At 57.9% G+C, this 24,803-nt stretch overlaps 1 protein-coding gene across 1 annotated transcript; it reads right to left on the reverse strand.

Annotated features, from left to right (window-relative positions):
• Nucleotides 1–1,772: 1,772 nt before the first annotated feature.
• Nucleotides 1,773–23,927, reverse strand: LOC134154551 (adenylate cyclase type 10-like). The gene is made up of 32 exons (XM_062601224.1): nt 23,774–23,927; nt 23,150–23,254; nt 22,714–22,752; nt 21,426–21,631; nt 20,879–20,975; nt 20,468–20,556; nt 19,762–19,881; nt 19,397–19,518; nt 19,073–19,149; nt 18,564–18,753; nt 17,696–17,748; nt 17,084–17,237; nt 16,112–16,304; nt 15,590–15,676; nt 14,879–15,162; nt 14,141–14,277; nt 12,304–12,429; nt 11,088–11,342; nt 10,027–10,371; nt 9,491–9,542; nt 8,277–8,499; nt 7,775–7,882; nt 7,227–7,405; nt 6,527–6,683; nt 5,842–6,046; nt 5,667–5,763; nt 5,322–5,437; nt 4,297–4,414; nt 4,104–4,190; nt 3,168–3,363; nt 2,476–2,664; nt 1,773–1,937 (listed from the first exon to the last, which is right to left on the reverse strand). Exons 1-32 carry the CDS (start codon nt 23,925–23,927, stop codon nt 1,773–1,775), a joined length of 4,725 nt encoding a protein of 1,574 aa, XP_062457208.1.
• Between the last annotated feature and the right edge of the window lie 876 nt (nt 23,928–24,803).

A 24,803-nucleotide genomic window follows, 5' to 3' on the forward strand; every position in this document is an offset into this window, starting at 1 on the left:
TTCCGAAGAAACCTCCTGCGGTTTCTTAGGCACAAGCAGCAGGCACCTGACTTCAGGTCTCTCCTGAAGGCTTGCACCTCCTGAGCTGCTGTGGAGCTCTGCAGCGTGCAGGAATAGGACGACACAACGTGGCTGCAGACAGACAATTTCAGCAGGTGCCACCCCCAGGGCCCCCACCTGCTGCTCCTGCAAATTCACTCCAAGGTCAACAGCCCGGACACAAAGGACTTTGGCCCCTTCTCTGCTGGAGCCCCCCTGCCCCCTCTCACAACTGCTTGATTTTGCCTGTCTTCACAGCATTTCCTGATTCTCTCTGCAGTGGACACTGAGGATTTCTTCTGCTACTCAAGACCTGTGGCAACAGTTTGGGAGCTGATGAATCAGCAGGTGTCACCGCTTGCAGGCAAGAGTGGGCCTCCTGGATAGCACAGCCCCGATCCCAGCAGCATGCGCTGGTGCCTCCCACCAGTGGGGAACCTCTGGGGCGCCTGCGGCTTGAGGCACCACACTGCAGGGCTGTGACGGAATGGAGTGATGAGAGATGAGATGGCACTGCAGAAACTCTCACTGCTGGTAGAACAGTGGGGAACTGAGTGATGGAAAGGAAACCAAGGCAGTTGTAGGCAAGACTGAATCCTGACTGGATCAACAGATGATTGGGCTTGCAATTGGTTTAAGCTGTGACTTCTGGGGAGAACAACAGTGCGAACTATGAAAGATTAATGCCACCCCCCAAGGTGTGGACCCTGCTCTGGGCAGTGGGACTTCCCCCAAGATTCCACCCAGTGAGAAGTGGATGCCTGCACCGCAATTCCCCCGTGACTGATGGGGCATCTTAATTCAGCCGGCTGGGAACAGGAAATTTGTCCTTTGGCTTCTAATGGGTCTGCAATCATGTATGTGGATGCTTCACTTATATTTCTTTATTAATCATGGACTACTGCAGCAGCAAGGTGCTCCCCAATTAAGGGAGGGCCCTGTGGCAGCTTACAGGGAGTTTATACAGGATGCCTTTATCCAGAGAATGTTACTTTTTTAAAAAAATAACAACACCTACCATTTCATTATCAGGGATAGGAGTACATAATACTCTTACCAACTTCTCTACTTTGGTTGCTGTAAACTATGTCTTTATTTTAAAATGTTCTCTCTGCCAAGGACCTAACATCTGTGTCTTCTTAAGAAACACCTGCTGCAGGACATGAGTTCCACCAAGGACAGGCATTTTGCTCTACTAACTCATCACAAAGGTATAACCCTAGACATCCCCTTGTGCATAAAGGCTGCAGAGAGAACAGAAGTTGCATTGTGCCTACCACCCCCAATCCCGTGGGGCTGCAGCAAGGAGAAACTCCAACAGGAGAACCAAACTGGCAAAGAGCTGGGCAGAGACAGGCCTGAAATGGCCCGATGCATTACCTCTACCCAGGAGAATGAATACTACTTTGGAACCACTATAGAACTATAGGAATTAACTAACCTCCCAGAGCTTTACCTTCTCTGGAGCGCTTTGTGCCTTATTTATCATATTCCTCACTTGATGGAAGCCTAAATGCTAAGCTCTTCAGAATGCTCAGACTGTTTTGTTTTTTGGTTTCTGTTTTGAGTATTGGCCTTAGTAACTGTGTAGGTGTTGGTTCAGTTTGACTCAGGCTGTGCAAACATTGTTGTGGGAAAGGAGAGAACGAGGCAGAATACAAGCAGGGGGCCGAAGAATGATGCTGAGCATATTAAAGGAAGAAGGAGAGGAAGAAGTGCTTGGACTAGCAGTGTCAGAATTTAATTCCTGGAGAAGAATCCTCCCTTTGCAGTGCTGGCAGCTTCAGCAGGTACCTGGAGCTACAGACCTCTGGCTTTGCTTGGTTCAGGTGCGGAAAATGTGGGGCTGTCTTCAGCCACAAATCTCCCAGGGGGCCTTTTCCAGTGAACCAGCACTCCTAAAGGAAGGGGGGGAAAAGGCACAGTGAGAGCTGAGAAGAGCACGTGACCTCCAGAGCCATGACTTCTGCCTGGGAAGGCAACTAAGGCCTCTCTCAGCAGCTTGTTGCATCCATCAGCCAATGAGCCATGCTGCCAAAACCCCTCAGCGAGCAGAAGGAGAGGCAAGGCCAATTCAGACACAGCACACGTTGACCCTGGCCTCCCAGAGCTGCCTTAAGGAGCAGGGAAAGATTCCACTTCACCACTGCTCTGCCAAGTAGAGATGCTGCAAATGAGCAGCTGCAGGGCATACTGCTTCCTCACGTACCAGTCCAGCCCCACTTGGCAGAGAGGGATCACAGCTGTCTCTACCTTCCTCTTGAGCGGGGCTAAGAGCACCTACCAGCTCTCACAGGACTTTGAGCACATGCCCCTGAAGCTCTCGGGGGGCTCTCTCTGGGGCTGCCTGCCACAATACAGTGCGGCCCACCTTCTGCTACAGCAGGGTCAACTTCTGCCCAGGAAGCAACTCAAAGGCACAGGTGAGTAACTTACAGTGCTCATCTCCAGCCAAGTCTTCTCCAGCAGGTTGCCATGGTCTTCACAGGCTTGGAGGCCCTGGTTGAGGCACAGCAGGCTCTGCTCTTCATTCCCCAGCATCAGGAAAATGTAGGCTTTCAGGTGGTAGACTCTGGGGTAGAAGACGGGGCTTGTGGAGCACCGAGAGAAAACCTCTTCGGCAAGCTGCCGAGAAAACAAGAGAGGTACATCAGGAGAAGTCAGAGAGCCCAGCGATGGCTTGGCACAGAGAAGGGCGCCAAATCCCCAAAGAGAAAAACCAGCCACAAAGAAAGGAGGAGTGCACAGCTAGCAAGGCTGAGGTACCACACAAATCTCTCCTGAGCCCTAACACCTCCTATGGAGCAGGCATTTCAGCAGGGCTCACTAGCTCATGGCTGAGCAAGGCTCTTCTCTCCCGTTTGGGCCAAACAGTCCCGCAAGGGAATTCTCACACGCCCAGGAAGACTGCCTTCACCCGACTGCCTTCTCGTCCCCCTCTTGCTGACACCTCTGTTACAGGAGTCTTTAGCCATGTTGCTCCCTAAGCCGCTACCCTCTGGCACTACCCTGACTCCATCCTGTCGTGGCTGCTTCTACCTGCACAGGTCAACCCACTGCTGCTAGCAACACAGCTTTCCCCAGAGGGCCCTTGCAGCATGCCCCTCCCCTTCCTCCGCATCCCTCACCCTTAGAGCCCTGCGGCAGCTCTCACGGGCCCTCCACGAGCCCTGCTCCATGTCCTTTTTCAGCACCAGGCTATGGCACTCCAGGAGCCGGCTGCACGCTTGGCTGGCCACAAGGCAGGCGCCAGTGCTCTTCAGCAGCCTCTTGGCCTTTTCAAAGGGCTTCTGGAAGTTGTCCCACTGCCCAAGCCTTGCAAATCTACATTGTCCAGAGGAAAAGAGGAAACACAGACAAACACACACTCAGGCACATTTTGTAGAGATGAGCAAGTAACCAAGAGGTCTCCTAGGCTATAGGCTCCAGCCCCAACCTGGCTTCCAGAGGCAATGCATCCTCTAGGACAAGGAAGCTACTGGGGGCGTGATGGGGGGCTGAACTGCGGCGTGTTGTAGCTGCTCCTGATAAGCATCACTGAGAGCACTGTATTGTAATCAGGCAGCAGTAGCTCAATTCCTTCTCTCCCGCGTGAACTTGGTGTTCTCGTCTCCCTGCTACATCACAGCTGAGCAGGAATCTACTGCTGTCCCTCCCGACAGGGTCCTCTCCGCTCCCCTTCCCTCCAGTTTGCTTGACCTCTTTATAAACGTGTGCGCATGCATGTCTGTTTGTGAGCCAGCGCCACTCAGCACTCCCCCACAGTGATGAGCGAGACCACAGGGAAACTGCAAGGACTGGAACCCAGTCCCTTGCAGGCACCCAGGAGACACAAGCCATGCTAGGCAGGAGACTGGGACAATGGCTGCCTTCTCCCACAAACACAGCATTGCTCCAGGCCCTCGTGCCCTCTCCGAGCCAAGCTCTTGCACTTAGGCACCATTCAGCCTGCATCGCTTTCCTGCGCTGAGAGAGAGCCACACCAGTCCCCCCCCAACATTCAAGGGGAAAAGGAAGGCTGTGGCTGAATGCCGCCAAGGCATCCTTCCCTGGCAGGCCTCCACAGCAGCACAACCTGGGCCTCCTTGCCAGCTTGTTCATCCTGCGTGGCCCCCTGGCCCCTTTCACCACCGTGCTCCAGAAGCAGCCGCCTTGGTGGACATGGGATGGGGGCATGTGATGAACGCAGAGCTCCCCCTTTCCCGGCCACAGCCACTGCCTGGGCCTCTCCCCACTCAAAGCAAGTCTCCAACTTACCAAAGAGCCAGGGACGAATACAGTCCAAGCAGGATGCTGCTCTGCGCCTGGAGAAGGCAGTTGGCTTCGTTCTGCTCCACGAACCTCCTGCACTCTTCAAAGGACTTATACTGCCACCCTGCAATACAAATGTCTCTCAGAGAAGCAGCAAAGTAGCACCTCCCTCCCTGGTCTCACCGTGCCTCAGGCATTCAGAGCAGCAGAAAGCTCCAGCGCAGCTGGCAAAGTTCTTGGCAGGCAAAGCACTCACAGAGCAACAAACCTCACAGGAAGCAGGCAAGGGCTGCACTTCTACCCTAGCTCCTCAGGGCTGTTCAAGTGCACGGAACTGCCCTTGAACGCAAGGGCAGAGAACATCAGGAAGGAAGCAAGAGAACTCCCAACTCCCCTGACACCACGTCTTGCCCTTGAGAAATCTGCAGCTTTCTAGCACTGCACAAAGGCACGCTGCCACTGAGCAGCAAGGACAGCGACCCCAGAGCACAGGCTCTTAGGTGCCTCCTGCTCAGGCACATGCCAGCACTGCTGGCCCTGCTTCCTGGGGAGCCAGAGCAGAGCGAGGTGGAGAAGAGCTTTCAGAAGGGGCAATCTCAAAACACAGCTAGGAAAGAGCATAACTAAAAGCACTGTCAAATTACTCTTGGCTCCCATGTTAGAAACGCAAAAGGGGAAAAAAATGACGAGGATGCAGGCGAAGAGAGAAATGCGCACAGCGGAAAGCTCTGTGGAGGAAATATAAGGATTGCTGGAGGCTCTGGGGTCATTGTTCTCTCAGGAGAAAAACTGCTTTGGCCAGCACAACTGTTTCCGTGTTTCCAGAGGACAGGGAAACCTGGCAGAACTCTTGTGTTGTCCACTCCAGTCTCTAGAAGTCTTGTATTGACGGTGCACTTCTGCTTGTGCTGGGAGGGCTCTGCCTGTTTATACCTTGCACAAAGCCCCCAGCTCTGGCCCACAGGTCCAGGGGGGCAGCATTGCCTGCCCAGCAAACAGGCTCTCGGGGGCCCTCCTCACTGAGCACTTACCAGCATCAAGCAAGAGGTCTAAGCAGCAGCAGAAGAAGCATGCCTGCCCAACGATCTCATCTGCTCCAGACACCTGCTCCTCTAGCCTGCGCAGCACTGCCTCACATTCCGGGTACCTGGGGAGGAACACGACGAGCCTCCAGGGAGCCTCTCCACGGGCTGGGAGCCCAGGCAGCAGCTCCAGACACTTCCCACTCCCCTTCCCAGCACCTCTCTCTCCCTCGTTTTCCCTTCTTTGCTCTTCCTCCCAACTCCGTCCCACTTTCTCCAGCAGGCCTGTTCTCACCCAAAGGTCCCTGACCCCTGACACTGCGCAACCCCCACTCTCTCCAGCACCCTGATTACCTCATCTGCAGAAAGAGTGCCGTGAAGAAGGTCCTGAGAACCACGCAGCCCAGGTCAGGCTTCTGCAGCTCCATGCAGAGCCTCTCAGCACGATAGCCTGGGAAGAGAACAAGCAGACTTGCACCGGCTCTCTCGGCAGAGATGCCTTCTTGCAGGCGGCGGGGGCAGTACCTACCTACGTCGACGGACAGAGGCAGATTTCCCAGGCTGAGGGTCAGATGGGACAGGGCCTGGGCAAAGCTGGCTGTGTTTAATACCCCTCCTCCAAAGAGCTGCACCTCAGCGCTAAGCTGCACGGCCGCCCGCCCGTATTGCAGCCACTCTTCCCGGCAGCCCAGGTTCTGGCAGCACAGCGCATATTCCAGGTAGGACAAGAGGACCTAGAAGGGTCCAAACACGACAATGCACACGACTCTGTCTCTCCAGGGCAATTCCCTGGCCTGGAGGGGACAGGCCACAACCCAACTGCCAGCTTCTCTCTTCCACTCTCACAGCGCGCACCCATACGACCAACTCTTCTTCCTCCTGCCACTGCTAACTGCAGCCGTGCCAAGACAGGGGCCCCCGGCCTTGCACACCAGCATTATCAAGAGCCACGAGGAAACTACAGAATACACACAGTGGTGCTGCCTTAAAGCCAGAACCACCTCCATGCTCACAATTAGGAAACAAATCCAACGCGAGGGACTACCAAAAGCAGCAGCAACCCACACCCTCTGGAAGTTCATCCAGAAAAGGGCAGGCATACGCACATCTTTGGGCTCTTCTTGCCGGGGGCAGGCCCTGCTGGTACTCTTGCCAGGCCAGGGAAAAGGAGCCGCGTCAGGGCGGGTCTGCTGCTGCAGAGAGAAGGCAGTCACGTGACTCGCATCCTCGGACTCCTCGGCCGTGTTCACCTTCATGAGTGCTGCCAGGCAGGAGAGCCTCCGACTGCCGGAGGTGCTCTCCAGGCTGAAGAGCTGCCGCAGTAAGGACAGGCAGTGGCTTTGCCGGAACAGCCAGGGGAGCCTCTGCCTCCTGCCACACAAGGGAAACTGCTGGGCCACAGCCGCTAGGCGCACTGTGCCGAGTCCCACGGGGCGGGGGAAGCAGGTGGATGGAGGAGACGGCTGCACCTCCTTGCAGAAGGGCAGCTGACGCAGGCACGGCCGCAGCGATACAAGCGGCAGAACCAAGGAGCACCACCCAGGAAACGTGACTGCTAAAGACGGTGTCTTGGCACTACAGCCTAGGCAGGCCAAGCAAAGCTGGCCTCCGGGAGGAAAAGGGGCCTTGCACGGGAGGCCTGCGCCTGGCTACAGCCTCTGAGCTTCCTCCCTCTCACAGCTCACCTCCACTTACGCCGACAGGCCCACCTCCTGCTCCTACCAGCACACTCCCTTCCCCTCCCCACACTCTGCTCCCCACTAACACCTCCCTGCTCTCACCAGCACCATCCCCAAGCCAGCACCCCAGTAGCTGCCCAATACAACCCACAGCTGCTCCACCCATTAGCCTCCAGCTCCCTCAGCAGCTTTCCCTCTGCCTAGAAGAGCATTTGCTTTCCCTTCTGCTTCTTACCCTGCCTCCTGAGGAACAGAGCAGTCTCTGTTCTTCTTGTGAGAGGCATGCTCTGACTTTTCCAGCACAAGCTGCAAAGCGGCGCCAGTGGAGGTCATGGGGAATTTCCTCTTCAGCAGGCTCAATGCCTTCCTGATCGTTGTCGTCGCCAGCTCCGTTTGTCCCATATGGTAGCAGACCTGCACAGCAAAAGGGCTTTGAAGGCTGTCCCGTTTGGCACAAAAGCTCATCCCCAGTCCATCAAGCAGCCCCAGGCACAGCTGGGAATCCTGAGCCTCCCAGCTACTGGGAACGCTAAGAACAGGGATACTGGGAAGGCTCCCAGAGGGCTCCGATTCAGCACATAACCAATAGCATGTCTCTGGCGGAATCAAGGCCAGGACCTCAGCTGGTTTTGGCCAGGGGACAAAGGGGCCCCAGGAAAGCAGGCTGAGAGCAGCCACAGTTAGGTGGGCCAGGGAGAGCCTGCCCCACCCCACCCTACCCCACAGGAAAGCATTCAACTCCACCCACCGGGGGAGCCCACCAAAACCACCCTGTCACCTTACCTCTCCTTTGAGGCTCAGCAAAGTGGCTTCTTCAAAGCAAGCAAGCGCGTTTCCCTTCTTAACCACCAAGGTCCTCAGCACTTCTGCTTTCTTCAGGTTCCAGAAGGCCTTTGAACAAGCACACAGAGAGCAGCTGAGCATCGCTGCCAAGCCTGTCCCCAGCCCCAGCACTCCCAGGTGCCTCACCTGCATCTGCCCCTGGTGATGCCCACCCAAGCACAGTCATGCTGCATCTCACACCACACGCACAAGCACTCCTTTGCACCACCTCCTGGGAGGTGCACATTGCACCAAGGGGCTGCTTCACGGCCCCGTCTCTCTTGCCACAGGAGAGGCAAACAGGAGGCAAACGCTGGGTCTCCCTCCCACCAATTCATCCCCGAGTCCCCACAAAGGCAGGCCCCCAGGCAGGCCCTATTGCAGTGGGGAAATGGGCTTGCCCAGGGCAAGGCACTTGAGAGGACTCCACGGGCAGTGGGCTCTGGCAAGCACGGCAACTCACCAGGTAGTTGTCGGAGACGTGCAAGTAGGCAGCCGCACCCTCCAGCAGATAATAAAAGGCTCGGGCGTCATTGCCCACTGCCATGTAGTGCTGAGCCAAGGGCACAAGCACCAAGTCCACAATGGCCTTGCAGCTGCAGGAACACTCCACACCCTGCATCCAGTGGGTCTTGCTGGGCACCTTGGGCATCCATTCGGTCTTAGCCAGAAACTGCTTTGCCGCTCTGGAGACAAGATCACGGAGAAAGAAGACACCAAAGCACACACCAGCGTCACCAACACCGCTCCTTCAGCGTACGTTAAAGACAGGTTCTAGCACAGCACGAGGCCACACGCACGAAGGCACCATGCGGGAGCCGTGTGTTGCACAGCCTTCCCAGGCGTGCTGAGGGAGCTCGCTCAGTCCTTCTTTCTACCCCACACAACAGTGACCTGCACCCAGAGTTCCCTGGGCCCTCCCAGCTTACAACTGACACCACTGACTCCGGAGCAGGCTGCAGCCCCCCATCATTGCTATGACTTCCCCCTGTGCTCCTTCCTCCCTTCCGCTCTCGCCTTCCCTCCTCCCTCAAGACCTTTGGCTCTCCCCGCACGGCAAGCAAAGCCAGGACAACTCACTCACACAGCACGCTTTGGCAAGATTTGTTCCCTGACATTGCGGGCACATTGACCAGTATATGCTGGGCACTCTGAGGAGCCCTGGGGCCCCAGAGCACAGGCACAGTGGACTCAGGCAGGGCAGAACCGGCACGAGAAGCAACAGCTCCCCTTTTCAGCAGTGGCAAGCCATTCCGTTGGCCATAGCTGTAACAAAGCGGCAGGAGCACCGATCCTGTTGGCGCCTTTGCTGCCCCGGCTCTGGAGGAGCACTGCTCTTTCAGGCAGGCAGAGAGACCAGCTGGCATTTCTGTCCCCTTCCACAAGCCACCCTGCCTCCAGGGGCTGCTTTGCCCCTGCACAGCTTGCAACACTGCTCTCTAACAGGTAGAAAGCCAGGGCTGCTCCCCTCCAAATCACCATCAGCACTGGGATCCCACTGGCTTCCCCAAAGATACGCATCCCCATGGCCATCTCAACCCAGCTGCCTCTCACAGGCCTGCTCTTGCCAATGCTAGACTCACAACGGGCAGCCCAAGCGGGGAACTCTGCTTATCTCCTCTGCACACCCTCACCCCACTGCCCCCCAAAATCATCTTCAAAACCTTGGCTCCTCACCGAAAAATCTCCTCCAAGCAGCTCTTCTCTTTTGGTACACCACTTGAAGCATCTGCAAAGAAAGCATGGCATTAAACACCTCCTCACTGCACATGCCGTAGAGCTGCTTCTTGCCATTCTGTAGCACCAAGGGAGGAAGAGCAGAGCCAAAGGCTCTGGCGGCAGCTCCCTCTCCAGCTCCTTCCCTGACATCTGCCTTCACTGTGGGGCTGAACTCCAGACTTAACCCAGCTTCACCAAGTGTACTAGACACACTAGCTAATACACCTCAGCCTGCAGAGCCACGCGTGCACCTCTGCCAGGAGACGGGCTGCCCTCCCGTAATTCTGGGAAAATGCAGGTGGACACACAAGGGGAGAGAGGCGCTTCGCTGTGCACAAATCATCGCTCTCATTGTGGAGCTGTGCTCAGTGGAGAAATGAACTAGTCCTACAACAGTATCCGCCTTGCACTGGAAGCATCCCCACGCTTGCGTGAAACAAATGTGCGGTAGGAGTGGGCAGGACCCAGGCTCCAGAGCAGGGCACACGGCATACCCGTAGAGGCGGGGAGCTCGTCCGACTTCATCTCCTCGCTGGTCACCAGGGAGGCCTCCCAGTTGCACCAGTAGCAGTCGCTGCCATGCTCCTCACAGCTCTCGGCCTCCTGCGTGCTGCCCAGGGCCAAGCGGTGGAAGGCAACAAAATCGCCTCCCCCGCAGCACTGGCACTTGTGCGCGTGCCTCTCCAGGAAGGCCACACACTTGTGGTGCAGGGCCACCCTCTGTCCCTTCGGCCACAGCTCGTACGCAGCCTCCTGCAGCAGCGGGGCGCAAAAGGCCAGCACGCCAGACTCCAGCCTCGCCCTCTGCTTGCTCTCCTCCACGGATGACTTCTGGGCATCTGAAAGGCAACGGGGCTTCCCATCAGCCAGAGTTGGGGCCAGAGCTGGGGCCAGAGCTCATGCATGCCATAGCTGCACCATGAAAGACAGGCCTTGGCGTAGGCCCTTGGCAGGAAACCAGCGCTCCTGCATTCAGAGCCTCCGGGCCAGACAGCAAAAGGGCCCACCTTGCCTTCCTCACACTAGCACGGCCAGCGCAACGGGCTGCTGGCCTGCTCTCCCTGCCAACAGGCTGTGCAGCTGCGCTCAGGCGGCAGCTGGGGATGCTGCCAGCAGCAGAAGCAAGACACAGCCAGCTCTTTCTGCCCACTCTGCAAGACACTCCCAGCCTCCTACGCTCCCCCGGCGCTAGGGGACAATAAAGATCAACGCACACTAAATCCCTCATCTGCACACAGCGGGAGGCTGGGTCAGCAGGTCCGGGCTTTCGTACTCCCTCTCCTACATGGGCTATGAGCCGCGCTTGCAGGCAGGGCAGCGGAGGGACTCGCAGCACCTCACTGCAATATTGCCCTCCAGCACAAAGCACAAAGCACAGGCTCCTCAGAAATGGACTTGTCAGAGCTTTTAACAACCCATCCCTAACTCCCCGGGGTGCCACGAGCATTACACACCTCCTCCAGGCAGGGAACATGCTCTGGGGAGCCCCACCAGGGACACAGACAGCGGCAGCAGCAGCCTGCAGTGCTCCCAGGCTCCCCTTACCACCTCTTACCGCTCTCCTCCTCCAGAGAGGTGCCTGACCCCTCGGTGGGAACACTGCTCTCTTCTGCCCCCTTGGCAGCATTCAGCCACTTGAGGATGTTGCATCTCACCAGGGCATTCAGCGCCTTGTTCAGCTTGGCCCTGCTCCACCCGGGAAGGATGTGGAACAGCAGCTCCGTGCTGAACAGCGGCCCTAGGATGGCTGCACATTTCAGAACCATCTGCTCCAAGGGCTTCATGCTGTCCAGCTCAGCCAGCGCAATCCCTGCCAAAAGCAAGCCACACGTCTCTCCCTTGCCCACTCCCCACCATCACAGCCTGCATTAGCTGCAACACTCGAGAGGGTAGATTCTTCCCTAGGGACCCAGCCCCTTGGACAACTGCAACCCAGGGCACGTGTCTTCAAGATGCCTCTGCTCCTGCTTGACTCACAGGAAGCAAGGACGCGGGAAAGCAGAGATGCTCAGACGAACGCTCCCCCACCACGGATGAGCAGGGCAGCATCCAGCACATGCATATGTCCGGGCATGCAGCTTGCCAGCTCTGCGCTCTATTTATGTGCACAGGGCACACAGACAGAGAGCTTTTCCTGCACCGCCGAGGCCAGCTCAGAGCTCCCCACAACCCCGCATTTCCCTTGGTCACACAAGACTTTCCCCTTCTTGGGCAAAGCAGCTCCTTCAAGAAGAACACTTGGACACGGGGGACATTTCTGCCACCTGCATTCGGCCAGGGCTCGGCTCGAGGGCAGCCATGCTCATTCACAGCTTCCCATCCAGCACCCCCTAGAAATGGGGCGATTTCTGGGCCAGCCCAGAAAACAACAGGCAAAGAGAGATTCGGAAGATGGATTTGCTTGGGCTTCAGTGCCTTGAGGCCCGCACGAGCAGGAGAAATTACAAACAGAACAATGAGGTGCGAAGCCTAGTTCAAAGCTCAGTCGGAGCCATGACAAATATCCCCTGGAAATGCATTTTCTCTTGCTGAGAACAGTCTGCTCCCAATACCTTCCTTTCTCCGCCCCCTGCCCACCCCACCCCACTCAGCAGACAACATGCAGGTTTCTCTGCGGACAATCCCACGGCACCAAAGCAACCTGCCCAGCAGAGTCCCAGAGGGGAGAGGCTCAACTCTGCAGCACACCAAGGTCCACACTCTCCAGCTCATGCCCTGGCAAAGGCACCCAGCACTGCTGCCAGGTGCCGCAGCGCGGCTCAGCCCCTCACCTTTCAATGTAGGGGGAAGTACAGTGTTCTGCAGGGTCACATCTGCTCTCATGGTGCACACCCTGCGGTCCTTCCCCGCGCTGGAGCTCCGTGCTGCTGCGGTGGTTGAAGCCTCCGTTACAGAAGCTGAGCGGCACAAGGGAGCAGGAGAAAGCGATTAGCAAAGGGAGACAATTCATGTCATGACTTCCTGCTTGCAAACACTCCAAAATCCTCCTCAGCGGGAACAAGGCCTGCCTCAGGTGGGCTGATGCACTTGGCCTGCACCAAACATGCTCGCTAAGACGAGCAAAGCACTTCCCTTGCATACCTTTGTTTCATAGCCCTTCCCTAACATTAGCTGTTGCCAGGCAGTTTCCCCAAACACTCCCAAGTCAAAGGCTCCAGACCTCCTGACTGGGGAGGCAACGCCTCAAGACAGAAGGCAGCAGTGTTGCCGTCATCCCAGAGGCAGGCACCTTGCCAGTGCAAATGCAAAATCGGGGGTCACTCAGGGCTGCTGCCAGAGCCATGGCAAGCTGGTTGGCATTCATCCCTAGGTCGTGTTACCACTGCCACCTTCACTTAGTAGCACCTTTGGGGGCTTTCACACTTTGGCATTCAAGTTCCCAAGGCCTGTGCCTCGCCTCTGCTGGGTTTGATGTCAGACTTCTTGGCAAGTGACCTTCTTTGCCTTTTGCCCAGGGAAATACACGCACATTCCAATGCCTCTTAAATAACATGCCTACATCGGCTAGAGAGCAGAGTTCTCCAGGGCATCCCAAGAATTTGGGCGGCGACTCAAAGGGCCAAAGAAGGGATTTTCCACAGCAGCACCTCCGACGTCCCCATGAAAATCCACCCGCGTGGGGCATGCTAGAGGCAGAAGCAGCATGCCCCGCTTTGTGCCTAGCCGGGGTCTCGTGTTTAATCTCTCGCTCTCTTTAGCCAGAGCATGCCCAAAGCCAGCCTGCGGTCAGGCTGCTCTGCGCCTGCCTGCCCTCGCCCCGCACATGGAGCTTCATAAGCGGCTGTGCTCAGGGACAGAAATTGCTCTTTCCCACCCCTTCAGGCAGGCTTCAAACTACGCTTTGGCCTATAAGGCAGAGGAGAAGGACAGCAGGGGCTCACAAAAGCCAGAGTCCTCAGACCACCTGCTGATGAAGAAGTTTCTTCTAACCAACAAACGCGGTGTGCGGCAGGAACATAAAGTGCACCAATACCATGTACCCATATAGGGAAGAGCCTGGCCCCAGCAGGAGCTCTCCTTGAAGCAGCAGACCAGGCGTTGAGGACTCCAGGCATCCATTTGCCTTCCCTTGCCCTCAAGTGTTTTCGCTAACACACTCAACTCTTCAGGCCCTCTGTCTGGTCCTCTAAATGCCTCCCACCACACATCCCTCAGCTCCCTCCAACCTCAACCCTTCAGCATTCACCCCTAGCAGGCCTTACAGCACCTGGCACCATGTGTCACTGACGGACTCAATCCAGCCCCGTGGCTGTGCACAAGGAACATTCCAGCCACAGGACTCACCACACTGGCCCAGAAGAAGCACCTGTGTGCTATGAGTTCACGACAAGACCAGCACTCATCTGAGTGCCAGGCAGCGGCTCTGCTCCTCCTTTGAAATTGGCTGCCACGGCACCCTTACTTGTCCTCTCAAAGACACCAGAACTCCCCGGCCTCGGCTTGGGCTGTCCCAGCAGCAAGGCCTGTACAAACCCACACCTGATCCACACCATGCTCTGTATGGCTGCAAGAGCTGACAGTGCCAAGTTCACAGGGGAAGCCTCGGGCAAGAATGCGCTGGGGAAAATGCACCACAGCAACTAGGCAGTCGGCCACAAAGGTGCTTACTGAAGAGGCTCTCCCACTTGTCCTCTCGTTTCTCATCCTTCCCCAGTGGGTGGAACAAGAGCATGTCGTGGCCAAGAAGGTAGCGCAGCAGTTCCTCACAGTAATAGGGGATGCCGTAGCTTCTTTGTGTCAGCAACCTGCAAAGGAGCACATCCAGCACTCACTGACACAGGCAAAGGCAGGCGCACACGCACACTTTTCAGGTGGGCGCTGAGCCACTCGGGCAGAACACAGAAACCAATGTCTTCACCACAGCTCCACCTCACTTCTGAAAGGGCCACGACTCCCACGGGCTTTGGGGCCTGAGTCACCCGGAAGATACAGCCTTTGCTGGAATCCTCGGGAAAAGCAGTGCAGATAGAGCCCCAAGCAAGCCTTGTCCTTCGTGTCCCCAACAGCCTAGATGCTCTCCGGCACTGGTGAGAACCTTTGCCCCGGTGAATCACCCCACAAAGCCTCAACGCGCAGACTAATGCCTTTGCCACCCCTGAGCCATGCCAGCGTGCAGGACCACTTCCTTCCTGCCTTCCAGTGCAACACAGAAGGCTGGACACCTCCCATGCTCTGTGCCTAGGCAGCTGCCCACTCGCAGCTCACAACTGCCAGTATGTCCCACTGGCTAGAGGCACTGGCCCTCCTATAAGCTCTGCACTGCCTTTTCTAGGGCTTCACTCCCTTTGGCTCTCTGCACAGCTTCAAGCCCTCAGCAAGAGCTCACAGGCCCTGCCTGTGACTTACGTCTCTAGATCCTGGGGCAGGCTGACAACTCCAAGCGCCTGGCAGGCTTTCTGCACTACAGCAGAAGGCTTCAGCTCTCCCAGATGAACACAACTGGTTTTCGGCAACTTCAGGATGTCTACGGCAGCTTGGCAAAGCCTCTGTCTTCTGCAGTGACTGGCAGTGAAGCTCATCACCATGAAGATCGAGACATCCCTGAGCACGCTCCACATAAGACTCCAGGAGGGAGAGTCGATGCAGTGGGCGTTGTCGATGACAAATACAACGCCATCTTCTTCAACAGTCTGAAACAAACAGCTTGCTCTGGAGGGGTTGTGATGGGTTCTCAAGTAGCTTCCATAGCAGCAACTTTGGCCTCTTTCTCTCCCTCTCCAGACAGAGGGGGAGAGAGAGAGACAGAGAGAACGCTCTGAAGCCTCTTTCCTCTCCCCAGCTACTTAGGCATTCAGAATCTTACTGACTTGCACTTTCTCTGAGACTTTAAGGCCTCTTGTGCAAAGTAGGACAGAAGAACCTTGTTGCTCCTCCCGAGCACGTGCGCACCAACTTTATGGGAGGAAAGGTATCGGGGGTATGGGCAGGGGTGCTTGGGTCTGAAGGGTAAGGACTCAGGTACATCGTCCTCCCGCCAGCTCCCACCACTCTCCTCCTGAAGCCTCCGCCTGTGGCATTGGTGTCTTCCTCTGACCCCCGAGGGAGAGAAGAGCTCACCTTCTGGAGCACTTTCTTCAAAACCAACTCCAGCTCCATTTGCCTTTGAGTGCCACTCATCTGGGAAACTGCCGTCGAGAGGGGAAACTGCCCAGAAAAGCACAGTCATAGAGAAACAGCCTTCCAGGGCTTGCAGCACACCTACCCACCACACAACACCAACCCAGCAAAATGCCTCTCCTGGCCTCACCATCAGCCCTCTCCCCAACACAGCTGCAAGGAGAGAACGCAGTGCGGATACCCCGGGGAGCTGAGAACAGAAGCCCTCTGCTTATTCGCTTGTGATGGCAGTCCCGGGAGACAGCAGACCACTCACACAGCACTCAGCTCAACACAAGGTCATCAGCCCCATCTCCAAGCTGCTCTTCAGAGCCTTTTGCCCACCGTGCTCCGGAACAGAAGCCTGCGCTATATGCCCCTGCTCTTCCCTCCAGGCAGCCAAGCGACTCCCCACCAGAGCCTCCGAACTACAAAAGCTCACAAGCAGCCCTTTGCCAGGGCCAGAGAGGGCCTCGCTCTCACCTTAATGAGGAAGACGTCGTTGAGGAGGCAGTAGCTGCTCTCTGCCATCAGCCCTTGGAGCTTTGCCTGCAGCACAAGCTGTCTGGCACTGCACGATTGACATGCCTGCAGGCCCAGAGCCATGGCCAGCACCATACGGAGGGCAGAGTAGACCTGCTTAAGGTTTAGCTCTGTCAGTTCCACGGCCACCACCCTGCCACGCAAAAGCAAAAGGGACCGAGATTCAGAGAGCAACGCAAAGAGCTGCAGACTTCCAAGGCAAAACTGTCAGAGAAGAGACACATCATCCAGGGCTGTCTGCAAGGGAGCTCTGGACATACAGCCCCAGACGGACTGTTCTTCCGCACACCTCCAAGTGCTTCACAGAGGGCCAAGCTTTTCCCCGCTTCTTACAAGGAAAAGCCACAGAGGGGCAATTGCTGCCAAGCCCCTGGTAGAGCCACCACCACACCCGGTGTCTCCACAGCTCTCAGCACCTCCCCCTGCACAGCAACTTGCCAGCTGAAGAAGCAAGGACTGAGCAAGTTGGGCCTTTGTGTTTGAATGCCACAGCTTTGCCATCTGCCTCCTATACTACGGGAAGCCATGGCTGACGCAGTGGCCTTTGGGGATAAAGCCCAAGGACAAGCAGCCTTTCTCTGGCAGCTCCACCACACCACTCCCGCCTCCCCCAGCATCTTTCTTCTCCTTACTCTCCAGCTGCATGAAAAGCACACAGCTTGGGCTCTTGCCAGCCCTTGCAGCCTGGCCTAAGTTTGCAAGAGCAACAGCCCTGGCTCCACAAGCCACTTCCAGCTCCCGCGAGACCTAGTAGGAGAGCGTGCAGCTGCTCCATACCAGCGGCTCCAGGAGGCTTTTCAGGGATGCTGCAGGCCAACGGCCAGCAGCACTAGCAGACGGGCTCAAGGATGCCACGAACATCAGTGGATGGGCAAGGGAAGTGTCCCACATGTAGCGCTCCAAAACACTCACCTGTGGCCAGCAGCCTGGCCCAAAGATGCCAGCTCAGTGAGTAAATGGCTCTTTCCAGAGCCAAGCACACCCTCAAACGCTAGGATGCTGCTTTCACGACAAGTCCTGTAGGCTTTCAAGGCACTTTCAAAGAGGGCAATCTCATTCTCGCGACCTGTGAAGGCAGACAAAAAGCAAGCTGCTGTAGCGAGCTCAAAAGCCAACAACCTTGGGCAGCCTCCCCTCTTGCTGCCACTGCACCTTCCCTCCACCGCACCTGCGAGCCTGCCCGCACCCAGGGCTCCTTCCCACCCCAACAGCTACAATTCTGCAGCTAGGACTGCCTTAGGGCACTCACAGCCCCACCTTCCTGCTGGAGCCTGGGAGCAACTGCGTTCTTGAAAGCTCCTGACACGCAAACAGTGCAGGAAGGCAGGAAGCACTAGGCGTCTCACTCTGATTCCCACCTCCACTTCTGGCCCAACTCCAACCTTACGAACGAGCTATGAGCCCAAACCTGATGGCCACTGCAGGAAACACCATCCCTTGCAAAAGCATCTCCATTCCCAGGCTGGTACTAGCAGCTACCAAGGGCAAGAAATGGGCATACACAAGAGCAAGGCATTCACCTACCGAGCAAGGGGCCGTACTCTGACCTCTCCTCCATAAGATCCAGGCCAAACATGCTAGCAGGGGGAGAGAAAAACAAAAGTCAGTGAAGGAGGCAGAAGCTGGAGGACAGAGAGTCATGCATGCAGCTGAGGACACACTCTTGCCTACCCGCTCTTCTTTTGAGCATAATGGCAGCCTGCCCACGCTCCCACCACCAAAGTTCACGCTCATTCAGGAGAGCAAACACCTGAATTCAGGAGAGCTCATTCAGGAGTTTGGTGCAAACACCAAACAAGCACAGGGAAATCTTCCAGCACATGGAGCACAAGGGCTTCTGACCACACCGGCACAGCACACACTATCAACGTGCAAGCAACAGAGGCCAAAACATCATCCAAAGAGAACCTACAAGCCTGGCCCAGAGGAACAGCTCCAGTTTCACCAGCAAGCAAGCAGGAAGACAGGCCCGGCCACCCACACTTTCCCAGGGGACCAGCATGGACCCAAGTGATTTCCAAGAGCTTCCTGCTCAGAAGCAGCCGAGATAATACCCCCTGGGTGGGTCACAATTGCCACCGCATTGCCACGTGCATGTCAGCAAGCAAGCACAGGGCAGAAAGCAGAGTTGCAAGCCCTCTGGGCCTACGGACTCCCGAGAGCCCTCTCCACCCCTACGCCATCACTCCCACTCTCCCAACAGCAACAGGCACCAAGGGGGACAGGCAAAAAGCACAGCCGTGCTATGGCTTTCCCTCTTCCCAGCCACAGCGGTGGGAGGCCTGGGGAGGGCAGCAGCTTGGCCTCTTTCTGCACAGCTCCTCTTTTTGCCCAAAGCTGCACCCTGGGTGCCTCCACGCCCCCAGGGAGCCTGCTCAAAGAGCACACTCACAGCTTCTGCGACATCCCCAGGTACTGATAGACAGTGCCAGGATCGCCAACCCCCTTCATCTGGGCATTCGGCAGCTCCTTGAAGTAAGACCGGGGCAGCCGGGACGCTGCGTAGGTCGCCACATCGCAGGACACCAGCCCCGGGTAGTGCTCCATCAGCCGGGCAGCCAGGTTCACCTTCTGGCCCATGACTGCCACAGAGAGAGAGCACGCGTTGACGTCCTCAGGAGAGCAACCCACACCACCCTTCCAGGCTGCCGGCTGCATCCCCCGCAGCACAGGCCAGCACAAAACCCTGCTGAGCACGAGCGAGAGCAACAAGGAGGCTCAAAGCCCGTCCCCCGTCGTACGGCGGGACCCGCTCCGCCTCCGCCGGTCCCGACGCGTTGGCGCAGGCCAAGCCCTCGTCCTGGCCCGGCGCCCAGGGCCCACAGCTTCTTCCCCGACACTCTGCCTCTTCCTGTCAGAGACGCGGCCCAGGCACCCGCTCCGCAGACGGACACCTCGTACCTGTGTACTCGTGCCTGACGCGGTGGCCGACGACTCCGCAGAACGCCGTCCCGCTGGTGACCCCCACGGACACTGCCCTGAGGCGCAGGCAGAGCAGCAGGGATCAGCAGCGCCCGTGCACAGTCCTGCCTGCCCACCGCCGCCCCTTCCCCACGTCCCCGCGCTCTGCCGTCTGCCCCGGCAGCGCAGGCCTCGGGGACCGGCAGAGCCTGGCAGTGGACACGCCAGCTTGAGCGGGCTGCGCATGCAGAGCAGCCAGGCGCTCTGGCACCCCTCCGCACCCCCCGCCCCAGGCCGTCCCAGGCAGCACGCCTCCCCACTCACTCGATTTTCCCCAGCCTCCTGGAGCAGGCGGTGGAGATTTTAATCGCGCTTTCCAAGGCGCAAACGCTCTCGCAGGGCAGCTTTCCTCCAGGGAGGCCAAACACACACAGCAGCGTGCAGCCCTGCCGAGGACAGAGGCAGCACACCTTGCCGCAACGCCTGCACCAAACCCTTCCCGCCCTGAGACTCCAGCCTCCGCCGACCGCAGCAGAGCTTCAGGGCAGCCCCAGGACACAGGGTACCGCTCCCAACGCCGAGGCAGAGCTGCTTCCCCTCTCCCCACCGTGCGAGAGACAGAGCCGCTTCCCTCCTCTCCACCACCACCCTCGCCCTCGTGCGCGGGGGCACTGCTCCTCCACGCTCACCTTATCAAACATGGAGATTTTGTTGATTTCGCCCTTGTGAGGACGGAGGATCTCCGAAATCAGCACGCTGCTGTCCTGGATAGCCTTGCAGATTTGCGTTAGGTTGACCTTGGCAGCAAACTACAGCTTCACAAAGAGGCAGGTGACCAGCCGCAGCTCGGATAGGCACGCCAGGGGCTGTCTGTCGTCAATCTGGAAGACAGCAGCGGGCCACCTCCACCAGCCAGCTCGCCCTGGGCGCTTCCTGCCTGCAGCAGATACCAAGGCAGAGCGCACAGAGCGGCAGCAGCGGGCGCTCTCAGAGGAATGCAGAAAGCCTCCTCGCAGTGCAAAGCAGGCGTCAGCCTGTGCGAGGCAGACACGCAACGGTGCAAGGCGGCACTGGGCATGGATGGACACAAGGGGCCACGCTCAGTAACGCTGTCACCGCTCCGGAGGCATCCCTCTCTTACCCCGGGGCCATGGCCAGAACAACATCAGTGGAAAATGCAGAGGGCAATCCACCCCACCCTCACCTCCGGCGCTCTCTGCAGGAGCGCACAGTCGGCAGGTTTCTGGCCCCTGCAGCACTCCTTTCCCAGGTTTTTGCATACGGGGGCATTTTCTTTGCCTTTCCTGCTGCCTGGAGAACTGCCGCTCTGCAACACACATCTCCTTCTCCCCTCCCTCTCCCCCAAAAGGCACCTCCCAGCACTCGTGGCCATACCTTGCGCAGGACACTGGCTGGGATGTACTTCCTCAGCACCTTCCCCTGAGCACGATGAGGGGCCAAGGTAACCGCAGGCCTCAGGACACCTACGCAAGGAAAATACACGCGGTCACTGGCAGCAGGGCGCTACGAGCCTGGCTACGAGGGCCTCGCAAAGCAGGGGCTGGCACTGCAACTCGGGGAGCAAGATCCTCCGCCCTTTGCCCGTGTGTTCCTCTTGCAGGTGCTCAGCCACAGCAGTCCCCTGGAAGCAGCCAGTGCCTCTGCTGCAGCGCAGCTGCGCCCCAAGCACAACCACTAACTAACTGCAAGGGGGAGAGGGCAGAGGCCAGGCCCCAGCGGCCCCTCCGCAAGCCAGTCCCCATCTTTCTGGGCAGGCACAGAACAAGGCAAAGCCGGGGCACTCACCTGGCATTTCAGGAGAACGGCAGTTCAGCTGGGCTCGCGTGAACTTGGAGAAAAGGTCTTCGCGCTCCGACACAGACATCCGCTGCACGCCTGTAACCTGGAGGCACACGCAGCAGAAGCACTGCCATCGGCCTCCCCAGGAGTCCCAGGGCATGCTTCCTACCCTCCCTCCATCCCGCCCTCGCTTCCCAGAGAAGAGGAGGAGATCTCCGTGTAGCAAAGCCACCTTGCTGGATTTGCACCGGGACAAATGCTGGCATCAGCAGCACACGAGCTGTGCAGCCATCAGCCATGCACCCCCGACGTCTACAGAACACCGCCATGACCCCAGCAGGGCCAAACCCTGACACTCCCTCCTGACCCCACCGCAAACCCAGCAAGCACAATCCACAGCTAACCCTCGGCTGGAAGGGCAACAGCTACAGCTCTCCACCTCCGCTTTACAGCTACAACCCCCACAACGCCCAGCTCCTCAGCCTTCGCACACCTTCCTCCCCCACCACCAGCTCCAGGTGCCCCAAACAGCTCTAGAGGCCATCTCACCCACCTTCACAGCTCCTTGGCCTTTCACTCTCTTGCTCTTCACCTGGCTCTGGTTACAGAGCTCCCAGCAGCTGGCTGACAGGATAATATCACTTGCACTTGCAAGGTTTTGTGCCTGCCAGACTTTACCCACGGCCTTGCCAAGGATCAGGAAGTGCTGCTCCTTGCGGTCTCCCACAGTCAGCAGCGACATGTGCCCTGCAGAGATCCCTGGGGAGAGACAAGCACGACTGAGGCGCAGAGGCTCCTCCTCTCAGCTGCTTCAGCTGGAGGCACCCGTCCTTCATTACGGAGTCCAGCTGGAGTGTCGATGGGGAGGGGGTACAAAGCGGGGCCTGCCAACAGAGGGGCCTGAAACGGGTGCCTAGAAAGAGGCATGTGAAGCTGACACTGACAAAGTCTTCACAGCCACAGCACGCCAGAGGCCCAGCACACCAGCACCTTTGCTGGCCATCTGCTCAGGGTGCTCAGAGCACACAACAGCCTTCCAGGCAGAAGGTTTCCACTGGCCCCACAAGGGATCACCACCTCTCCCCCAGGCGGAAAAGCACCCTGTGGCCCTGCACAAGGCCATGGAGCCACACACGGCACAGCTAGTCCAGCACACTCTGTACCTATCTTCAGTCGGAGCTTCAGACCCACGTCTGTGTCACGGACGCTGTACTTCTCCTGGATTTGCTGGCAGCACTGCAGCACCAGGCTGATGGTGTCTCTCAGCTGTGTTTCCCTCACTCTCCACAGCACCAGTACAGCATCCCCTGCAGAAAGCAGGGGAACGGGGGAAGGCTCTCGTGAGACCTGACGCTCCCTGAGCTGCACCCCCTGCACGGACAGCAGGAACCGGCAGGCGTGCTGAGGAAGATGCACTCGTCGGAAGGTCTCCTCCTCAGCTACAGCTCTCTGGCACAGGGATGCCTTCCCCTCGCCCAGGCCAGCTACAACAGCAGCCATGCCCACAGAGGATGAAGGTGCACAGTGTGGCTACAGGAACACGGGCACCTCCGCAGCCGGTCCCACTCAGGGCAGAGATGAGAGGCCTCTCTCATCCCCTCCTTCCTACCATGCTGCCTCAACCCCCAAGCTCCCAGGCTGCCTCCCCAACACCTCCACACCAGCCCTGTCCCACTGCAGCTTCCCACTTGGGGCCCGTGATGGCAGCTCCCCAGGAGCACCTGCGTGCCAACAGAGCCTCCCCTCTGGGCTTTGCCAGCTCACAGCTCACTCTGTCCTCTCCCCTAGCATGCATCTGCAGTGGCAGCAGACAGAGATAAATTTCATTTAGAAATACATACCTGCAAACTTCAAGATGTCTCCTCCAAAGCCCAGCAGCTCTGCAGGCGAAAGAAAGCAAGAGAAGAGTGGCCTCTACGCCTTCTCCAAGCAAGCCACAGAAGCAGCCACTCTGCCGCCCAAGCAGCAGAAGGGCAGTGGTGCCTGGTGGGGCACCATTCAGGAAAGCACAGCTCCAGCCCCGCCTCTACACTGCTCACAGGCACCACAGCACTGGTGCCTACGGTACTGGGCACTGCCCAAAGGAGCTAGTGAAGATAACACACCCGTTTCTCAGCACCAGTGTCCCCCATCACAAGAGCCCAGCTGCTCTCGGTGGCCCTCAGCACCCACAGAAACCCCCAGCACACGCAAGGAGGCTGCCTAGCGCACCTCTCTGCTCTCCCAAAGAGCAGCCTCATGGCACCGTCCCAGACAGTCCTGCAGAACGGCACTTACCCTCCACAATGTCGCCCATGTAGTCATTGAGCGTTTGCGTTAGCTCGTCCGCACCCCGCTCGAGGCTGACGCTCTGGCTAAACTTCTCCGTCAGAGCAGTGAAACCTCAAAGAGGCACAAACAGGCAAAGAGGAATCAGCAGGTGCCTACATGGCCACCAGCTTCACGCTCCCACCTCAGAGAGCGTGCGCATTACATCGTGCCCTGACCTGGCTTGTGACAACAAGCCCGGACCACCCAAGAGAAACCACCACTCTCGCATTGGCCACTGCTCCTGGCAGCGTGCCTTCTCCCACACCACACAGCCTGGAGCAGGGGCCCCTGGCCCACGCACTCTTGCAGCCTGTGGAGGAGTGCCTAGCACTGGGTACCTCTGCTGAGCTCAACTAGCAAACTCCCGGCCTCTTCCAGGCCTCCCCTCTTTTGGAGCCCCTTGTTCCTCCTGACGTCAGCCACCTCTGAGCTCTACTTCCCCCAAAGTGGAAGATGGCAGCAGCAAAGAGGCCTCCTCTGATGCATTCTCCACCAGCGGTGGCACCGGGGCTCCCAAAGGCCCAGAAAGTCCCAATGCCTCATGTCTCTGACTTCTTCTCAACCCCCGCCCTTCACAAGCCTTGGACCCACCTGAGACGTCCGCAAAGAGCAGTACTCCATGAAAATTCTGAACGCAACAGGCTTCGTGCCTCAAGTCCTCAGATAAAATGAGGTCGGGGACGTAAGCAGCTACTTCCCCGAGTTCTGAGCAGTGCTTGGACCTTCTCTCCCAGGCACAAGACATCGTCAGCGCCCTTGCGGTACACAGGGTACCTCAGGAGAAGATGACCGTGCCCAACCGGGAGCAGGCTAGCACAGCACCGCGCAGGGTTGCGCAATAACCCGGGGCCTTGGGAGGGGCTGCTGGCCCCCTGCCACCAAGGGGCAGGTCACAATCAGCCGGCAGTGACATCGGCCACACGTCACCGATTGCCTCTGTGCTGTCATCAGACAAGCGAGCCAGCTAACAGGGACAGCTTCTGCACGTCATCGCTGCCCTAGCAACTGCAGCACGCAGCGGGGCACGTCCTAGGTTGTTATGTTGTGAAGAGCAAGTGGGTCTTTTCCAGAAGGTGGGGGACAGAGCAAACCTCCAGGCACAGGGCTCCTTGGAGGCCAGGAGGAGATGGACAGGGCTGCACCAGCAGCACAGCGGACGGGCATGTCAGAGAGGGGAGGAAAAAGCTGAAAGACGTGGCAGGAGGCAGCTCCAGACCCCTGCTATGTAAAGCTTCCACGCCGCAGGGACACCCCCTCACGCTGGGCACCCCAGCTCACAGGCAGCCCAAGGCTCACTGCTCCTTATGGGAAGGTGAACCGGGGCTGAGGCTGACACCCTCGCGGGCGGTGCCCTTGCCCTTACAGAAGGCCTCTGGGTCACACAGAGGGTATTTGTGCTTCTGGAGAAGCGTCAACAATTCGAATATCTGTGCACAAACATGACTATCACAGACAGAACTCCCAAAGCACAAGAGCTGCTTGAGAAAAACAGGAAATCATTTGTGAGGAGAGATGGGCAGCTCATTCCTGCTGAACTAGTACCATCCGAATCAGTTTCCTCACTGCCTCCTGGAGCTCCTTGTCCCTCATGCTATAAGTGAGGGGGGTCATGTTTTGAGAC

This window comes from Rhea pennata, unplaced genomic scaffold, assembly GCF_028389875.1.
Source record: "Rhea pennata isolate bPtePen1 unplaced genomic scaffold, bPtePen1.pri scaffold_32, whole genome shotgun sequence".
Classification (NCBI taxonomy): Eukaryota; Metazoa; Chordata; class Aves; order Rheiformes; family Rheidae; genus Rhea; species Rhea pennata.